Raw genomic sequence first — 14,878 nt, forward strand, 5'->3', positions numbered from 1 at the left:
TTGATCTCATCTAATTTAGTATTTTGAATTGTCATACGATAGTAAATTCGCCTACCAAAAGTTATCGATATCGGTTCACTTCTAAGGATAGCCCCCACACAAAGGAACTCCCCATTATTCGGTATTTTAAGAAATTCTGGAAAGTTTTGTAATTTGATATGTTGGGTTCTAATTGGGTAAAAAATCTCCCTACCAAATATTATCGATATGGGTTTACGTTTATGGGTAGCCCCCATATAACGGCACCCCAAATATTCAGTATTTTGAGGATTTTTGGCTAGTTTATCAACCGAATTAGCTTTATTTTAGTATGTTGGGTTCTCATTATGTAGCATATCGTCCTAACGGAAATTATCGATATGGGCCAACTTTATAGGATAGCCACCATATAAGGGTACCCCCAATTATTCGGTATTTTAGAGATTTTTGGCAAGTTTTCCAACCAAATTAGCTGTAAATTGGTATGTTGGATTTTCATAGGGTAGCAAATCTACATACCAAAAATGATTGATATGGGTCCACTTTTTAGGATAGCCACCATATAACGGTACACCCAATTATTCGGTATTTTAGAGATTTTTGGCAAGTTTTCCAACCAAATTGGCAGCAATTTGGTATGTTGGGTTCTCATAGGATAGCAAATTTGCCTATCAAAAATTATCGATATCGGTTAACATTACTGGGTAACTCCCATAAAACGGTTCCCCCAAATATTCGGTATTTTAGGGCTTTTGGTCAAGTTTTTCAACCAAATTAGCTTTAATTTTGTATGTTGGGTTCTCATTGGGTAGGAAATCTTCCTACCACAAAAAATCGATATGGGTCAACTTTATGGGTAGCTCCCATACACAGTTACCCCCAAATATTCGATATTTTAGCGATATCTGGTAAATCTTTCAACCAAATTGGCTGTAATTTGATATTTTGGGTTATCAATGGATAGAAAAACTCCATACCAAAAATCATCGACATGGGTCGATGTTTAGCATAGCCCCCATATAACCGATCCTCTAAAATTTCCATATTTAGCGATTTTGGCAAATCTTACAACCGAATTGGCTGTAATTTGGTATTTTGGGTTTTCCATTGGGTAGAAAATCTCCCTACCGAAAATGATCGATATCGGTGCATTTTTTGGGATAGGCCCCAGATAACCGTCTCTCTCATGGTCTGTTCCCGTACTGCAAGAATCTACTAATATTTACTACGATAACGAATTTTCCTTTATGATATCGAAGAAAATAGTCAAATCTAGTAGATTCTTCTCTCAAATTTCGATATTTTGAGGGGTTTGGATTCAATTTTCAATCGAGTTGGCTGTAATATGGTATTTTGAATTCCCATTAGATAACAAATCTTCGTGCCAAAATTTTACCATGGCATAACTCGCCATATATTCCATGTCCCAAACGATTTATCGTATCTTAAATGTACTCCTCATGGTGGAGGGTATAAAAATTTCGTTCCGGACAGTTTTTTATTATTATTTTTTTATTTATTTATTTATTTATTTATTTTTTTTTTTTTTTTTGACAGAAGATTTTATTTTTGTTTAGAAAAATATTCAGTTTTTCCATTTTTTTTCTTTAAAAAAATTTTTTTTTTTAATTTTTTTTCCACTTTTTTGCGAAACAAAAATTCTATGTTTTATTTAAATCTATTTTTAATTTATTAATTTAAATCGATATGTTTCCTTTCTTCCTTTCCTTTAAAGATGTTCATTTAATATTTAAAACACTTTCACACTTAATTAATTTTTATAAACATCGCACAATGGCAACACTTGCAAATTTACAATTATATTTCCCACACTCACTCAAAAACCCCATACACTCCTAAAAGTATGCTTTAATTTCTGTATAGAATTATTTGCAATCAACATTGAATTGGCAAATTTAAGTTGGGAGTACACGAGAGAGAGAGAGAGAGAGAGATGGAGAGCAAGCACAAGCATCCAAACATTGAGAGTTGTTGTTGGGGATTTTTATTTTGTTTTTATTTTTGTGCCGTTGTTTTATTTTTTCCAATTAAGTTGGGAGTACACGAGAGAGAGAGTGATGGAGAGCAAGCACAAGCATCCAAACATTGAGAGTTGTTGTTGGGGATTTTTATTTTGTTTTTATTTTTGTGCCGTTGTTTTATTTTTTCCAATTACCCCCCACCACCTTTCGCACTTTTGGAATACAATTTTAGAATTTATTTTCGTTTCGTTCAAAACCACAACAAACCAAAGAGCCATGCACAGATTGAGGTGGGTATTTTTCACTTCTCTGTTGGTTTCTTAATCCAAAAAAATATTTAAATAATTTTACTTATCAATTCCACAATATTTTTATTCGATATATTTTTGTACGTACATAAATAAATATGTATAACTGTAATTAAATGCCGTAGTATACACACATGTGATATTTTGTTGCTGTTATTGTTCTTTTTTCACAACGAACGCAACGCAGCGCGTTTGCTTTTGTTTAATTATTCCACTTGCAAGATTCTGATTGTACGCGAACCGGCATCAACGGCGGCACAGTCTGTGTTGTGTGCCTAAATGCTAAAAAACCAACAACAATAATAAAAAAATCCAGCGACGACCACGACTAGACGGACACACACGAACGGAGCACAAACCAACAAAACGCAACCTCACGAAACGAACGCAAAAATCATTCTAAACAGGCAGGCAAAGGAGAAACACAAACAAAACATCCACTTCGCAAAACCGTTTGATGGAGAAGAGAGTTTTCATCTTTGGCAGCCGGGCCGGCTCGGCACAGTGGTTTGTTATTGTTTTTCCTTTTTGTTGTTGTTCTGTCAATTTTGGGGTGGTGATACACACACCACCGCTATGACGTCACCATTCATTTCATTCCCAAAATTCTTAACAAATTGTATCCAAAACAGAAGCTGTGTGACTTGCTGTGTGTGCGTGTGTGTGCATGTGTTTATTGTTTTTGTTGTACAATTATTTTTGATGAGACCGGGGAGAGCATGCAAATGTTCTGTGAGAGAGAGACCGCAAACATGAATGAGTGTTGCCTATTTACTAATAATGTGCGGTGATTTTTGATGGCGTTTGTTTTGGCTTTCACTTTCAAACGGTGTTGCCATTGTAGCGGGTTTTTTAAAACGGTTTAATAGAGGAAATTGGGTATATTCAAGCAGTTATTCTTTATTAATACTCTACTTGACAAAAATATTTTTTTAATAAATCCACGCCTTGGCTACTTGACAAAAAATATTTTTTAATAAATCCACGCCTTGTCGTGGCTTCAAAAAATATTTTTTATTAAATCCACGCCTTGGCTACTTGACAAAAAATATTTTTTTAATAAATCCAAGCCTTGGCTACTTGACAAAAAATATTTTTTTAATAAATCCACGCCTTGGCTACTTGACAAAAAATATTTTTTTAATAAATCCACGCCTTGGCTACTTGACAAAAAATATTTTTTTAATAAATCCACGCCTTGAAATGACCGTCTCTCCATCTGTCCGCCCGTCTCTTGAAATCACTATAGAACTTGAAATATTGAAGGAAATTTTTTACATACATTGCTACTACTTCTAGGATGATTGGTATTAAAATTAGGATATATAGGTCCACGTTTAAGGGTATCCCCCATATAAAGGTATCCAAAATATTCAGTATTTTTTGACATGTTTTTTCTATCGAATTGGCTGTAATTTGATATTTTGGGTTCTTATTGGTTAGTAAATTTTCCTACCAACAATTGTGAATATTGGCCCGTTTCCGGTTAGTGCGCATATAAAGGTACCCTCAGCATTCGGTATTTCGGGTGTTTTTGGGCAAGTTTTTCAACCAAATTGTTTGTAATTTTGTATATTCGTTTCTCATTGGGTAGAAAATCTCTCCACAAAAAATTTTCAATATTGGTCCAAGATTCCGCTTAGCTCCCATATAAGGCACCTCCGAAATGTCGATATTTTGAAGAGATTAAGCACGTTCCACCACGAAATAGGCTTTAATTTCATATATCAGGTTTTCATTGGGTAGTAAATCTTTCAACAAATTATTATCAGTATAGGTCCACTTTTATGGATATCCCCCATACAGCGGTACCCCTCAATATTCGATATTAAGAAAACTTTGAGCACATTTTTCAACCATCTTGCCCGTAATTTGATATTTTCTGGTTCTCATTGGTTAGTAAATTTTCCTACCAACAATTGTCAATATTGGCCCAAGTTTCTGGATAGCTCCCATATAAGGGTAACCTCAATGTTCGGTATTTTTGGGCGTTTTTGGGCACGTTTTTCATCCAAATTAGCTGAAATTTGGTATTTTCCTTTATAATCGGACAAAACATCTTCCCACCGAAAATTATCAATATTGGCCCAAGATTCCGCTTAGCACCCATATAAGGTTACCCCCGTTATTTCTATATTTAGTAGAGATTAAGCAAGTTTCACAACCGAAAATTTTTGGGGTAGGGCCCATAGAGCATCAGCCCTACTTATTCGGTATTTTAGGAATTTTTGGCAAGATTTTCATACAAATCAGCTGTAATATGTTTTTTTGGGTTCCCTCTGGGCAGTAAAAATTCCTACCAAAAATTATCATTATTGGTTCATGTTTGCGGGTAGCTCCGGTATAAGGGTACTCCTTAATATTCGTTATTTTATTTTTTTTTTCAACCAATTTAGCTGTTTTTTTTTTGGTATTTTGAATACACATAGAGTAGAAGGTTTTGCTACCAAAAATTTTCAATGTTTCAGCAACGAAAAAGAAAAATTGCTATAATCCGTATAATAGCGAAGTTTTTCTACATCAGTCTTATTTGCGCCCATGCCCCAACGGAAGACAAAGATGAACAGACCAAAGATATATTTTATGAGCGCCTAGAAACTGCATATGACCGCTACCCTGGCCATGACATTAAAATTCAGCTAGGAGATTTTAATGCAAAAATCGGAAGGGAAAATATTTTTGGCCCCACCACCGGAAAATTCATGAAGAAACATTTGACAACGGCATGAGGTTGACTAACTTCGCGGCAGCAAAAAACAACAGGAAACAGCGCCAGATTCAAGCATCTCGATATACACAAGACCACCTGGATTTCTCCTGATCAAGCAACGAGAAATCAATTTGACCATGTTGTGATAGACGGAAGACATTCGTCCAGTGTTTTAGATGTTCGATCGATACTAGGAGCTAATATCGATTCGGACCATTACCTTATAGCAGCCAAAGTTCGCACCCGTCTTAATGTAGCAGCAAAGGTGCGATCTAATGTAACACGGAAATTTGACGTCGAAAATCTGCAAACACAACAGTTAGCCGAGGCCTACTCCGCTCAACTTACCCAACTGCTTGACGAAAGCACCCCTTGTCCCGATAATAATATAGAAGCACAATGGCAGAGAATTGCCCACTCCCTGCAAACTGCAGCAAAATCAACACTTGGGTACCAAAAACCATCAAGAAATCCATGCTACGATCAGCAGTGTCGTAATGCTACTGATGTGAAAAACGCAGCGTATAGGGCAACCCTGCAGACAGTAGCAAAACGTAATGTGATGGAGAATTATCGGGAGAAAAGGAGAGAGAAGAAACGTATTTTCCGAAAAAGAAGAAAGAACAAGAATAACGTCAACGTGAGCAAATCAAAATGTGCAGGAGTCAGAATGAAGTTCGAAAAACTTGTGGTATCAAATAGTAGCGGTGAAGAGGATACCCCAGACCCATAAAAGATGACGGTATAGATTGTATACCACATAGCCAAGATGAAGTCAGAATAGCAATCAATAGGCTGAAGAATAATAAAGCAGCAGAAGCCAATGGGTTACAAGCCGAACTATTCAAGACTGGTGGTCAGATACTGGTAAGGAGCATGCACCAGCTGATTAGTACAATTTGGCTAGAAGCATGCATGCCCAATGATTGAAAACATCAGCATCAACATCAGCAATGGAGACAAGACGATATGTGCCAACTATTGAGGAATAAGTCTCCTTCCCATCGCATATAATGTGCTATCCAGCGTACTGTGTGAACGACTGAAGCCAATGGTCAATGACATTATTGGACCACACCAATGCGGCTTCAGACCTGGCAAATCCACCATTAACCTGATTTACACACTGCGCCTAATCATGGAATAATTCATCGACACATTCCAGGTATTCGTCAACTATAAAGCCGCATTCGTTAGCCTTAACCGTTCAGAGGTGTATAAAGCCATGTCTGCGTTTGACATTCCTGCAAAATTAACACTTCTATGCAGGATAACTTTAACTGGCACAAGATCAGCAGTTGAAGTCGGAAAGGACATATCGAAGCCCTTCAATACCGAACGAAGATTCAGACAAGGTGACTGTTTGTCGTGTGATCTTTTAAACATCCTGCTGGAAGACATCGATATAATGGGTCGAACATTGCCACTTTGAAAAAATTGAGAAGGAGTCTTCCAAAGTGGGTCTGGCAGTAAACGGCGAGAAGAGCAAGCTGATGGTATCAACGCGCAAGACGTCCAGTAGACTCGGACCAACTGTGGAACTTGAAACCAACAGATTCGGGGCCGTGAACGATTTTATAAACCTCAGTACCGCCATAAATAAAACTAATAACACCAGTTTTGAAATTCGCAGAAGAACTGTGTTGCCCAACGGATGCTGCTATGGTCTGAGTAAGCATTTTATAAACAAGGCCACCTCCCGTCAGAACTATCACTCTACAAGACGCTGATACCACCCGTGCTGTTATATGGATCTGAAGCATGGGTACTTACGCAAGCAGATGAGGCAGCTCTTGGGGTGTTTGAAAGAAAAATCCTCCGAAAGATTTACTGGCCGATCTGCGTTGACGGTGAATATCGACGTCGAATGAACCACGAGCTTTATAATTTATACGCCGACATCGACATAGTCGTATTGAGCTGCAGCGACTACGATGGCTAGGCTATGCTGTGCGAATGAATGAGAATGCGCCAGCTCAAAAGGCATATAAAAGCGAGCCTACTGATGGCCCAAAATGCATATAAAAGAAAACAACATCGAACCAGCGGAAATCTTTTTTAATCTCGGCTTATGGAACAACCGTTCTGTAACAAGCCAACTAAGTAAAGTTATTATTTTTTATTTATATTTATTTGAGTTTAGTTTAATTTATTTTAATTTCATTTATATCTTATTTATTTATATTTAGTAAATTTTATTAATTTATTATTCTATTATTTTAATTTAATTTGTTACAATTTATTTTAATGTTTGCTTATTTTTAACTTTACTTTATGTTTATTTTATGTATTTTTATATATCGTATTCAATTTTTTTTTAATTTTAAATTTATTTTAATTTTTATTTGATTTTTTTTATTTAATTAATTTTATTTTAATTTATTTTATTTACATATATTTATTTATATTTTTTAATCCTCATTTTCCATTAATTTTCCTTTACTACAAATAAATCCACACATTTCCCTTGATAAAAAACGCTGCATTGACACCACTGTTCGGTGTACGTGATGAAAATGGCGGTTAATCATTACCCTTAGCCATTGCACAGCACTAAAATACCCGCTAACCGCAAAACAAAGTTGATTTGTTTTTGCACGAGTGGTCGAATGTTGGGTGAGAGAGCGTGTGTATGAGAGGGAGAGTGTCCGATAACAACCGATTAACCCGCATTGCCATCGATAACTTTTAGCAAGCGTCACGACAAATTTCATTCTTTTGTTGTTTTCTTTCGTCAATTACGAGTGGAAGTTGCTGCTTCTTTTTGGATAATATATTTTATTTTTTTTAATGGAAAAACAATAGAAAAGCGGAAGCAATAATTACGCCAAAAATATGAAAAACAAAACGGCAACGACGACGCAAAGAAACAACAAGTAATGTAAAGTGTGGAATTTTGGTGGAAAAGGAGTGAAAAGGAAAAAGAAAGAAAAACAGCAGCAGCCAAGAAAAAAGTGTTTGGTTTTTTTGTTGGTGTTTTTGTCAAAAAAAGGTGAGCATCGTTTTGTGAAAAATAAATATTGTATGGCTTGAAGTTGGTGCAGAGAGTGGCCAGTCAGTGAGTCAGGCCATCATTGAGTCTTCCAACCTTGTCTCCAGAGTGCTGTGAAATTTTGCAAGAGAAACCTGGTAGTGGTGTTATCGAGGCCACAGGGCAAACATGGCTTCGTAGATGTAAAAAATATGGGCTTAACTCTAGTTTAGTAAAAACGATCAGATTTTTCTGAAAAATTTTCCAGAGGTAGGTATTTTTACCCTAATTATGGGGATATCTTTTTTTCTTGGGGGACGTACCCGGTTACCCGGTTATTTGACCCGGAAGTTCGGGTACGGGTACCCGGTTATATCCGGTTCTACGGATCCGGTTAATATAATATGGGTATCATTTTAAAGGTTATAAAAATACCTTTCCATTGAGTGGTAATATGATGGGGTTATCTCAAACCATTTTGGAGATATAGTCAAAAAACTGGGTTTTGGTCCCCGATTTTTTTTAAAAACTCCCTAAAAGTCGAACTTGGGCCCATTATAGTACCTCTCTAACCCAAACTCAAATGATAGACCACAATTTGCCCTTTCCAAAATGGTGCGATATGTGGCTGTATCTGTTGTGGATCAAAAGATATGGGCCTTAGAACCCTACAAAAACAAGAAAATTCTGTCGCGTAGCCGGTGTTGGTATCTGTCCATAGGAGAAAGTCTTAAATCCCCGGCCGAAGGCCGGCTACACAAAAAATATTCTATTTAGAAGGATTTTCTGCCGCGTTAGCCGGTGTTGGCATCTGTCCATAGGTGAAAGTCTTAAATCCCCGGCCGAAGGCCGGTCACCCAAAAAAAATATTCCATTTAACAAGAGATTCTGTCGCGTAGCCGGTGTTGGTATCTGTCCATAGGAGAAAGTTTTAAATTCCCCGGCCGAAGGCCGGCTACACAAAAAATATTCTATTTAGAAGGATTTTCTGCCGCGTTAGCCGGTGTTGGCATCTGTCCATAGGTGAAAGTTTTAAATCCCCAGAAGGATTTTCTGCCGCGTTAGCCGGTGTTGGCATCTGTCCATAGGAGAAAGTCTTAAATCCCCGGCCGAAGGCCGGCCACCCAACAAAGTATTCCATTTAACAAGAGATTCTGTCGCGTAGCCGGTGTTGGTATCTGTCCATTGGAGAAATACTTAAATACCCGGCCGAAGGCCGGCTACACAAAAAAATATTCTATTTAGAAGGAGTTTCTGCCGCGTTAGCCGGTGTTTTGTCCATAGGAGAAAGAATGCCCGGCCGAAACCCAAAAAAAATATTCTTACTGTCGCGTAGCCGGTGTTGGCATCTGTCCATAGGAGAAAGTCTTAAATGCCCGGCCGAAGGCCGGTCACCCAAAAAACACCATGCTATTTAAAAGGAGATTCTGTCATGTAGAAAGATTTTCCTTGTTTTTATAGGGTTCTAAGGCCCATATCTTTTGATCCACAACAGATACAGCCACATATCGCACCATTTTGGAAAGGGCAAATTGTGGTCTATCATTTGGGTCCTGTTTGGAGAGGGACTATAATGGACCCAAGTTCGACTTTTAGGGAGTTTTTCAAAAAAATCGGGGACCAAAACCCAGTTTTTTGACTATATCCCCAAAATGGTTTGAGATAACCCCATCATATTACCACTCAATGGAAAGGTATTTTTATAACCTTTAAAATGATACCCATATTATATTAACCGGATCCGTAGAACCGGATATAACCGGGTACCCGTACCCGAACTTCCGGGTCAAATAACCGGGTAACCGGGTACGTCCCCCAAGAAAAAAAGATATCCCCATAATTAGGGTAAAAATACCTACCTCTGGAAAAAATTTCAGAAAAATTTGATCGTTTTTACTAAACTAGAGTTGTTCCAAAATATGGCCCAGGGAGAGATTTGCTGAATTTGGCCAGAGGGGAATACCGGGCCTATAACTCAAGGTTTCAGTGTCTACATTTATGCAAAAAATAATTTCGAAATTTGTTGAAAAACCATTTAATGATTGTTTGTGTTTTTCCCCCCTCTTTGCAGATTTGTGTGAGTCAACATTTAAACTGGGTAGCAGTAGCAGCCAGTACCCCTCAAAGGATCTTCAATTTAGGAATTGTTTTATTTTTGGAATCACAACATTTTTTCCGAACACCTGCCATTTATTGGAGGTTCATTGCTTTGGAAGATTTACTTCAAACACACACATACAAACACACTTGCTCGCCTTGCCGCTAATACATACGCTCGCTCGCAGCCAACCAACCAACCCTGACAGACTGACACTATGACTGATTACAGTGATTTGGATCGGCAAATTGAGCAGCTCAAACGCTGTGAAATAATCAAAGAGAATGAAGTGAAAGCCTTGTGTGCCAAGGCCCGTGAGATCCTTGTCGAGGAGGGTAATGTTCAACGTGTCGATTCACCGGTAACCGTGTGCGGTGACATTCATGGTCAGTTCTATGACCTCAAGGAGCTGTTTAAAGTTGGCGGAGATGTTCCAGAGAAAAATTATCTCTTTATGGGAGATTTTGTCGATCGCGGTTACTATAGTGTGGAGACATTTCTTCTGCTCCTCGCACTCAAGGTACGTTATCCCGATCGCATCACATTGATTCGAGGTAATCATGAATCTCGTCAAATTACCCAAGTCTATGGTTTCTATGATGAATGTCTACGAAAATATGGTTCGACGGCTGTGTGGCGTTACTGCACCGAAATCTTTGATTATCTATCGCTATCGGCCATCATTGATGGTAAAATCTTTTGTGTCCACGGTGGCCTATCACCATCCATACAGTATTTAGATCAAATTCGTACCATAGATCGTAAACAGGAAGTGCCGCATGATGGTCCTATGTGTGATTTGTTGTGGTCCGATCCAGAGGATCAAACCGGTTGGGGTGTATCACCTCGTGGAGCGGGATATTTATTTGGAGCTGATGTTGTTATGCAATTTACCCGTACCAATGACATCGATATGATATGTCGTGCCCATCAGCTGGTTATGGAGGGTTTCAAGTGGCATTTCGGAGAAGCTGTACTCACGGTGTGGTCGGCACCGAATTACTGTTATAGGTGAGTGGAAATGAAATATTTAAATCAAATTTTTAATTTAACATTTATTTTGCAGTTAGAATTTTTCAAAAAGGATTTTTTCAAGTAGTTCCTTAAACGACATATACATTAGAAATATTAACCTTCATGAGGATTTATTTGACACATTTTCAAAGGAATTTGGCAATTTAAACCCTCGGTGTTAACGAAATCCAGTACAATGTAAACGTACTATAAGGGCCTGAAATTTAAAATTTAAATATTTTCATCACTACTCGATATCGGGATTTATATGACCTCCATCATAAGCTGGTAGTGTTTGTTAAATTTGTCATTCCGTTTTACAGTACCTCGATATAATCACGGGAGACCCCATTTTTGATCAGAATTAAATTATAGCCCTGTCCGTCAATTGAAATCACGATAGAACTTCCAATATTTAAGATAGAGCTTTGAACATTCACACATACATTGTTACAACTTCTAGGATGTTTGGTACTGAAAATGGGATATATCGGCGCAATTTTTGGTATAGCACCCATATAATGGTACCACCCAAATATTCGTTATATAGGGGATTTTGGACACTAATTCTAACCAAATTGACTGAAATTTGGTACATGAGGTTCCCATTGGCAGGCAGGCAAATTTTCCTACCAAAAATTATGAATGTTGTCCCAAAATACGGGTTAGTTCCCATATAACGATACCCCCAATATTCGGAATTTTGGGCAATTCTTAAAAGCGATTTGACTGTAATTTGATAATTACAGTCTTCATTTAATAGTAAATCCTCGTACCAAAAATTATTGATATTGATCAACATTTTAGGATAGCCCCCATAGAGCGGAAAATTCTAAATTTTGTATTTTTTGTAAGTTTGGGCAGGATTTTCAACAAAATTGGCTGTAATTTTATATTTTGAAATCTTAATACCAAAAATTATCAATATTGGCCTAAGTTTCAGGGTAGTCCCCGTATAACGTTGCTTCACGAATTTCGATATTTTGAGAAATTTTAGCACGTTTTCCAAACAAATTGGCCTTAATATTATATTTTGAATTCTTATTAGGTACAAAATCTTCCTGCCAATAATTATCAATATTGGTCCTAATTTCAGGGTATTCCCCATATACCGTTGTCTCTCTTAAATTTCCGAATTTGTGGATTTTAGGCACGTTTTTCAACTGAATTGACTGTATTTTTTTTATTTTGGATTATAATTGAGTAGAAAATCTCCCCACCAAAAATTATCAATATTGGTCCAAGTTTTAGGGTAGTCCCCATATAGCAGTACCTTTCTATATTTTGGGTAGCTTGGACACATTTTTCAACCAAAGTGGCTGTAATTTTATATTTTAAAATCTAATTGAGTAGAAAATCTCCCTACCAAAAATTATGAATATTGGCCGAAGTTTCAGGGTAGTCCTCTTATAACGTTGCCACCCAAATTTCTATGTTTTCAACCAAATTGACTATAATTTTATATTTCTGATACTTATTAGGTAAATAATCTTCCTACCAAAAATTATGAATATTGGTCCAAATTTCAGGACGGTCCCCATTATTCTACCCCTCATTATTCAGCACATTTTTCAAGCAAAATTCCTGTAATTTGGTATTTTGGGATATCATTAAGAAAAAATATCCTTACCAAAATTATCCATATTGGTCTACATTTTATGGTAGTCCCCATAGAGCGGTACCTTCAAAATTTCGACATTTTGGGAAGTTTGGGCACATTTTTCAAAAATTGGCTGTAATTTTGTATATTGGATTCTCATTAAGTGGAAAATCTCCCTTCCAAAAATTATCAATATTGGTCAAGTTTTTCTGATAGCCCCCATATAACAGTACCACCCAGATTTCTATATTTTGGGGAGCTTGAGCATATTTTTCAAACAAATTGGCTCTAATTTTATATTTTGGTTTATAATTGAATAGAAAATCTCCCTAACAAAAATTATCCATATTGGCCGAAATTTCAGGGTAGTCCCCATATAACGTTGCCTCCCAAATTTCGATGTTTGGATGAGATTGGGCAAGATTTTCAGCCAAATTGGCTTTAATTTTATATTTTGGTTCATAATTAAGTAGATAATCTCCCTACCAAAAATTATACATATTGATTAACTTTTTAGGGTAGCCCCCATAGAGCGGCATCTTCACAATTTCGATATTTTTGGGAGCTTGGACACATTTTTCAAGCTAATTGACTGTAATTAGGCATTTTGGGTTCTCATATAGTAGGGAATCACCCTACCAAAAATTATCAATATTGGTGAAGTTTTTCTGGTAAACCTCATATAACAGTACCTTCCAAATTTCTATATTTTAGGGAGCTTGGACAAATTTTTCAACCGAATTGGCTGTAATTAGGTATTTTGGGTTCTCATTAAGTGGAGAATCTCCCTACCAAAAATTATCAATATTGGCCCAAGTTTCAGGGTATTCCGCATAAAACGTTGCCTCCCAAATTTCGATATTTTGGTGAGAATGGGCACGATTTTCAACCAAATAGGCTGTAATTTTATATTTTGAATTCTAATTGGGCAGAAAATCTCCCTACCAAAATTTATCAATATTGATCAAGTTTTTGGTGTAGCCCCCATATAGCAGTACCTCCCAGTTTTATATATTTTGGGGAGCTTGGGCACATTTTTCAAACGAATTGGCTGTAAGTGGGTATTTTGGGTTCTCATTAAGTGGAGAATCTCCCTACCAAAAATTATCAATATTGTCCAACTTTTTAAGGTAAGCCCCCATATAAAAGTACCGCGCATATTTCTGTATTTTGGGGAGCTTGGGCTAGATTTTCAACCAAATTGGCGGTAATTTTATATTTTGTCAAAAATTTCAGCCAAAAATTATCAATATTGGTCTACATTTTATGGTAGCACCCATGGAGCAGTACCTTCAAAATTTCGATAATTTGGGGAGCTTGGGCACCTTTTTTAACCGAATTGACTGTAATTAGGTATGTTTGGTTCTCATTAAGTGCAGAATCTCCCTACCAAAAATTATCAATATTGGTGAAGTTTTTCTGGTAGCCCCCATATAACGATACCACCAATATTCGGTATTTTAGGGATATTTCGGCACATTTTCAACCAAATTAGCTGTAATTTAATATTTTAGGTTCTCATTGGATAATACATCGTCCTACCAAAAATTATGAAAATTTGTCAAATTTTTAGGATAGCCTCCATATAGCCACACCTCCCAAATTTCGCTATTTTGGGGATTTGGGTAACTTTTTTTTATCCAATATGCCTGCAATTTTATATAATGGTTTCTAATTGGTTGTTAAACCTACCTGCCAAAAATTATCAAAATCGGCTCAAGTTTTCGTATAGCCCCCACAGAACAGTAACACCAATATTCGATTTTTTGAGACTTTCCGGACGCCCTTTTTAAAGGATTTTATTATATATTTCTGTTTCTTTTCATTGGTGGGGGATTTTTTGTAAGTATTTATGCGCTTTTTTTCAAGCTGTACCCTTTGTTGGATTTTTTTTTTTAAATATTTTTTTTAAGATTTTTGAAGCTTTTCTTTAAGTGAGGATTTGAAGCTTTTCTTTAAGGAGTATAATCCCATTATTTTATTTTTATTAATTCCTTCTTTTTCTTTCTGTTTTCCAGATGTGGCAATGTGGCAGCTATATTGGAACTAAACGAGTACCTGCATCGTGATTTTGTTATATTCGAAGCAGCACCACAAGAAAGTCGAGGTATACCCTCGAAAAAGCCTCAAGCCGATTATTTCCTTTAAAAGTAAAATTAAGAAAACCCCAACAAAAATAACAACAGCAGAACAGAACAGCAACAACAACAATGCCA

General features: G+C 36.7%; 1 protein-coding gene across 1 annotated transcript; it reads left to right on the forward strand.

The window, feature by feature from the left end:
* Nucleotides 1–10,226: 10,226 nt before the first annotated feature.
* On the forward strand, nt 10,227–14,818 carry LOC133337890 (serine/threonine-protein phosphatase 4 catalytic subunit). Its single transcript, XM_061546093.1, has 2 exons — nt 10,227–11,059; nt 14,681–14,818. Exons 1-2 carry the CDS (start codon nt 10,266–10,268, stop codon nt 14,808–14,810), a joined length of 924 nt encoding a protein of 307 aa, XP_061402077.1. The 5' UTR covers nt 10,227–10,265; the 3' UTR covers nt 14,811–14,818.
* The last annotated feature ends 60 nt before the right edge of the window (nt 14,819–14,878 follow it).

Source organism: Musca vetustissima, unplaced genomic scaffold (genome assembly GCF_032173495.1).
Source record: "Musca vetustissima isolate MV318-11 ecotype Yass unplaced genomic scaffold, APGP_CSIRO_Mvet_v1 utg1273, whole genome shotgun sequence".
In the NCBI taxonomy this organism is placed as follows: domain Eukaryota; kingdom Metazoa; phylum Arthropoda; class Insecta; order Diptera; family Muscidae; genus Musca; species Musca vetustissima.